Source organism: Malus sylvestris, chromosome 11 (genome assembly GCF_916048215.2).
Source record: "Malus sylvestris chromosome 11, drMalSylv7.2, whole genome shotgun sequence".
In the NCBI taxonomy this organism is placed as follows: domain Eukaryota; kingdom Viridiplantae; phylum Streptophyta; class Magnoliopsida; order Rosales; family Rosaceae; genus Malus; species Malus sylvestris.
The window spans coordinates 1,788,359-1,794,164 of record NC_062270.1 but is presented as its reverse complement, the minus strand read 5'-3'; the positions used below and the strand labels follow the sequence as shown (position 1 = coordinate 1,794,164).

Below are 5,806 nucleotides of genomic sequence, written 5' to 3'. Positions count from 1 at the left end.
TCGCTTCTACTCAGTACTTTAGTCTAAAGTGAGGATTCCAATTGCACTGTTCAAATTAACAGTGGCTTGGGGGTGGATATTGAGTTATTGACAAAATTGCCACCACTTCTTCACTGCCGTTCAGATTGTAAATTTTAATTTATTTACGAAATTGTCACCGCTTTGCACAGTGGAAGGGCGCCCACGCGTCAATCATCGTGGATTGCTTTGACTACTTTTCCGTCCGTTTCCATCCCCTTTTCTTTCCCTTCGTCAAATCCCCCCATCCCACCCTTTTCTCAGCAGTACATTCCTGTTACGTTCCTCCGCTTTCCGAATTTTTTTGCTACGATTCCGGCGAAGGCCGTGTCGAAGCTGGTCAAAAACGATTCCTCAGTGCATCAGGTAACTTCTATACGGTTTTCCCAAAATTAGATCGCTTCTAATTCCGATCTGTGTTCTTCAATCATGTTGTGTTTGTCTGTTTTTAATTGTTGGTGCAGGTTCTTGACTATTTTCAAGGTATGTGTCTGAGAGAGGAGCAGAGACTTGGTGAAAACAAGCTATAGAACGGCAAGGGTAGTGAAAAGGAAAGATGAGAGAATTCTGACGAGGCTGGCAGATGAGTTCGAACAACTGACCGCTCAGCTGAACTCTCCGGCACCGATCACCATGGAAATTGGCAAGTTCACCCAAACCTGTCGTCTCGTTTCTCCTCTCATTCGACACTTAGGCGTCGCTTTGAAGTTCGCCGACATAGAGTACTCTGCTGAGGTATTATTCATCTCTTAAACTTGAGAGTTTGATGCTTTTTGGTGAAGGGGAGATTTGGGTTGCAACCTTGTCATTGTCTTCTACATTTGAATCAAATTTCAGAAGTTTGATATAAAATTTGGGTGTTCTTTATGCTTAGGTGGGTTGTGATTGATGAGTGCTTTGATTTCTTTGGTGCATTTGACTCATGGGAAATATGCACATGATTAAATCAGTTACTCATTTTTAAATAAATAATAAAACTAGACGATACTATACAGACAATAAAAAGGGACCAAATTTTTTTTTTACATCCTTATTGTTTATTCAGTGTTCCTCAACTTTATAATTGATTTGCTCATATTTCCTTTTGATTTAATGGATTTTTTTTTATATAAAAAAGTATTATTATTAATGGGAGGGAGAGAGTTTTAAACTGTTACAATTATTTAGGAGAGAGAGAGAGTTTTGAATTCGAAATGGGTGGAAACCCAACACCATATACACTTAAGATATTGAACCGCATGCTGATTTAATGGTTTCAGCTAATTCAGTTTCTTAGAGCAACTTCCTGTGCAAGGATGTAAAATTGAGAATGTAAATTAACATTTTATAACTCTAGAGACATGTTTTGCCCTAGTAGGAGAATATAAATTTCATGAAAATGAAATGCATCTGACTTTTTTTGTTATTGTTTTTTTTTTAATTTAATGTGATGAAATTTTTCTTCATTGCGTTAAAATAATAAAAGGAAGAAAAAAAATACTAAATAAAAACTCAATTACATAAATTCCTAAATATTTCTTATTATACTTATGTATGGTGATGCTTGAGATGTAAAAATGAAAATATACTACTTTTTTTTTTACATCTTCTGGTGAGGGTGAGTAATTCTGATATTGAAATTCCGGTGCACTGAATTTCAAATATATTTTTAAGTTATATAATACACAATTAAGACATTTTACATATTTCAAAGATGATCTTAATTATTTATATTTTCCTTTTGATTTTGTTCATACATACTTCCCTTTGATGTGAGTGTTTCTTTGTTGTTTTTTTTTTTTAATTAAATTTTGATTAATGTGGTGGTTGCCAGGTTAATGGGATTCAAAGGCAGTAAAGTCAGTTAATACCCTAGAAGATTTGCTTGACCGTGAAATACAACAGAACACCATGAAGGACCAAAGTAGTGCTTCGAGATCCCTCAACAGAGTGAAGCGTTCGCTTGAGATGCTTAAGATAATATTCGAGCAAACTATGGCCTCAAGGTTTTACTTATCTCAAACCTAGCCTCGATCTTCTCTGAATTCACTGTTTCAAGGTATGTGGCTGTGAGCCCACTTCAGAGGCCGGTTCGACATTCCGTTGTTTGTGAGGTCGCCACGAAGAAGCGCGACTCTGCTGTGAAGAGAGCTTGGCAGGCCGAAAAGAGGAGGATTTACAACAAATCCCGGAAATCCGAAATCAAAACCCGGATGAAGAAGGTACTTCTCTTTTCGGCAAGTTAATTTGATTTTAACTGAGGATCGAGAAATTCTGCAAACAATTGCACCAGGCTCCTCTTTTGGATTGCCGCTGCAAATAAGGACACGAGGAATTTCTTTTAAGAAGAGAATATGAGGAGCATATATTCCTAAAAGTTATTCCTTTTCGAGCGACATATTGATATTTTAGCATTAGATCTAAGCAACGTGGGCTAATATATATCAATGAACAAAGAGCATCCCAATGGGTTTAGAAAAAGAGTAGAATTTAGTGATTAAGGGTATATTAATATTTTCGTATCAACTTTTGGTTATAATTATTATAAATTTAAAGTTTTAAAGTAATGGCTATAATTTTATTTGGGGTCCAAATTTTCCTATAAAATGAAAGTGTCTGAGAGAGGAGCAGAGACTTGGTGAAAAAAAGTTATAGAATGGCAAGGGTAGTGATAAGGAAAGATGAGAGAATTCTGACAAGGATGGCAGATGAGTTCGAACAACTGGCCGCTCATCTGAACTCTCCGACACCGATCACCATGGAAATTGGCAAGTTCACCCAAGCATGTCGTCTCGTTTCTCCTCTCATTCGACACTTAGGCGTCGCTATGAAGTTCGCCGACATAGAGTACTCTGATAAGGTATTATTCATCTCTTAAACTTGAGAGTTTGATGCTTTTTGGTGATGGAGAGATTTAGGTTGCAACCTTGTCATTGTCTTCTACATTTGAATCAAATTTCAAAAGTTTGATGGAAAACTTGGGTGTTCTTTAGGGTTTGGTGGATTGTGATTGATGAGTGCTTTGATTTCTTTGGTGCATTTGACTCATGGGAAATATACACATGATTAAATGAGTTACTCATTTTTAAATAAATAATAAAACTAGACGATACTATACAGCCAATAAAAAGGGACCAAATTTTATATTATATACGTCCTTATTGTTTATTCAGTGTTCCTCAACTTTATAAATGATTTTCTCATATTTCCTTTTGATTTAATGGATTTTTTTTATAAAAAAATATTATTATTAATGGGAGAGAGAGGGTTTTAAACTATTACAATAATTTAGGAGAGGGAGAGTTTCGAACTCGGAATGGGTGGAAACCCAACACCATTTACACTTAAGAGATATTGAATCACATGTTGATTTAATGGTTTCAGCTAATTTAGTTTCTTAGAGCAACTTCCTGTGCAAGGATGTAAAATTGAGAATGTAAATGAACATGTTATAACTCTAGAGACATGTTTTGCTCTAGTAGGAGAATATAAATTTCATGATGAAAATGAAATGCATCTAACTTTTTTTTGTTATTGATTTTTTTTAAAATTTAATGTGATGAAATTTTTATTCATTGCTTTAAAATAATAAAAGGAAGGCAAAAATACTAAATAAAAAAATCAATTATATTAATTCCTAAATATTTTGTATTATTCTTATGTATCGTGATGCATGAGATGTAAAAAATTACCTTTTTGTTTACATCTTCTGGCGAGGGTGAGTAATTTCGATATTGAAATTCAGGTGCATTGAATTTGAAATATATTTTTAAGTTACATAATACACATTTTAAGACATTTTACATATTTCAAAGATGATCTTAATTATTTATATTTTCCTTTTGATTTTGTTCATATATACTTCCCCTTGTGAGTGTTTCTTTGGGTTTTTTTTTTTTTTTTTTCTAATTAAATTTTGATTAATGTGGTGGTTGCCAGGTTAGTGGGATTGAAAAGGCAGGAAAGTCAGTTAATACCCTAGAAGATTTGCTTGACCGTGAAATACAACAGAATACCATTAAGCGCCACAGTAGTGGTTCGAGAATTCTCATCAGAGTGAAGCGTTCACTTGAGATGCTTAAGATAATATTCGAGCAAACTATGGCCTCAAGGTTTGACTTATCTCAAACCTAGCCTCGATCTTCTCTGAATTCATTGTTTCATTAACATGTCTAAAATCATTTTCGTTTGCAAATGCAATTTCATCTTAAGTGTGCTTCTACGTCCACTCATATGTTCTATTTTCTCATATCCACTTAATTCTATATTTCCGTTCATCATGAATTTTTTTTAATATTTAATATTCATTAAGTGTTTTTAAAATAACTGAAAACACTTTTAATGAAAGTTTTTTTGGGTTTCAAAGCACTTAAAGTGCTTCTTGCAAGAAGTATCCAATTATGTGATTTGTAGGAAGCACTTCAAATGTTTTTTCGGGATTCACTTGTATTTTTACTAAGGATTAGTTTCAAAAGTACTCTCAACAAACGCATTTTTAATCATTTTAAAATCACTTCCAAACGAGCTCATAGACTCCTCGTTCTAAACCCATGATATCCATTATACCATGACTTAAATAGTCTACTTAAGGCACATAATTATTTATTGACTAATCTTTGAATTAATTATTCACAAAAGAACAAACCCTAAATCAATGACTGCTATCTCTAATTTTTGTATGTCTATAATTTTGCAGCTAGCTGTTATTTTACTATCACAGATTCACAGTTACTTATAACTTGAATTTCTTTTTCTTTTTTTACTTGGGCAGCGGATATTCAATCATGGATCCGGTTAACACAGCATATAAACAAGTTTTTTACCCCTACCACGGATGGGCTACCAGAAAGGCTGTTGCGGGTGCACTGCACACTCTTCCTACAAAGTCACTGTTCTTGAAAAGGCTAAAATTAGATGGTAAGACTATTCTAGTATGTAACTCATTATTGTCATATTATCTGCTTCCAACCCAGGCTTCTAGCAGACTAGCTTATATATATTGACATTAGGCTAGAGATTTGGGATTGATAGGTTCGACTGCTCATGGTAGCGGTAGCTACCGTGGCCGGTTGCAGGTTCTTTTTTTCATATCCGATATAGAGAAGAAGAAGAAAAAAAAAAATCTTTCGTTCAAATATTGAGCATATATAATTAACATGAATTTACTATGAATGCTATATGTACATGGGTATTTTAGGGTGGGACTTAATTGGTTACACAATTTGTTTGGTATTCTATTTTATCAGAGGCTTCGGCTTTTGTTCTGATGCAAAGGACAGTTATTGCATTGGATCCTCTGATACGCTACATGGACAATTTATTTCATTCAAGGGAGTCAGCTCAAGAGTTGCTACGCTTGATTTGATCGATTTCCGTCTTTCACACATGCATTTTTACAAATGTGCTTTGATTTCCGTGTTTCATATGTATGGTATGATTGAATATCAGTGTGAACCTTATCGGGATTGTTATTCGATTTGGTTATAGTTATGATAATTTTCCTTTTTCCATTGCCTGCCATTCTGTGCTTCCTGTACTGTTGGTCAACTTTTTTGAACAAGAAGGTCTGGAGAGTTCGAAGCGTGGTAAAAACTCAAAAGATGCGCCACTAGTGTCACTTTTTCTATATTGGCCGCGGTTACTTTATTAAATTGCCACGCTTTGGTATAACCATCCCAACAACATCCACCGTCATCACATCCTAGGTATGATGGACTAAATTATTAGTGCCATGAAGGATGAATGTAGTGATAAAAAAAATTCTGTTAAGAAAAAAAGTAAAAAGAGAGAAAAAATTGTGCCATGAAAT

General features: G+C 34.3%; 1 protein-coding gene across 3 annotated transcripts; it reads left to right on the top strand.

The window, feature by feature from the left end:
* Window positions 1-204: 204 nt before the first annotated feature.
* LOC126589260 (accelerated cell death 11-like) lies at window positions 205-5,507 on the top strand. Of its 3 annotated transcripts, XM_050254513.1 has the most exons (7): window positions 233-384; window positions 483-753; window positions 1,832-2,219; window positions 2,611-2,857; window positions 3,937-4,109; window positions 4,769-4,914; window positions 5,244-5,507. In XM_050254513.1, exons 4-7 carry the CDS (start codon window positions 2,654-2,656, stop codon window positions 5,360-5,362), a joined length of 642 nt encoding a protein of 213 aa, XP_050110470.1. In that variant the 5' UTR covers window positions 233-384; window positions 483-753; window positions 1,832-2,219; window positions 2,611-2,653; the 3' UTR covers window positions 5,363-5,507. The 3 variants fall into 3 exon arrangements, with proteins under 3 accessions (XP_050110471.1, XP_050110470.1, XP_050110468.1); XM_050254511.1 differs by having other exon boundaries at window positions 1,832-2,857; XM_050254514.1 differs by lacking the exons at window positions 1,832-2,219; window positions 2,611-2,857 and having other exon boundaries at window positions 205-384.
* The last annotated feature ends 299 nt before the right edge of the window (window positions 5,508-5,806 follow it).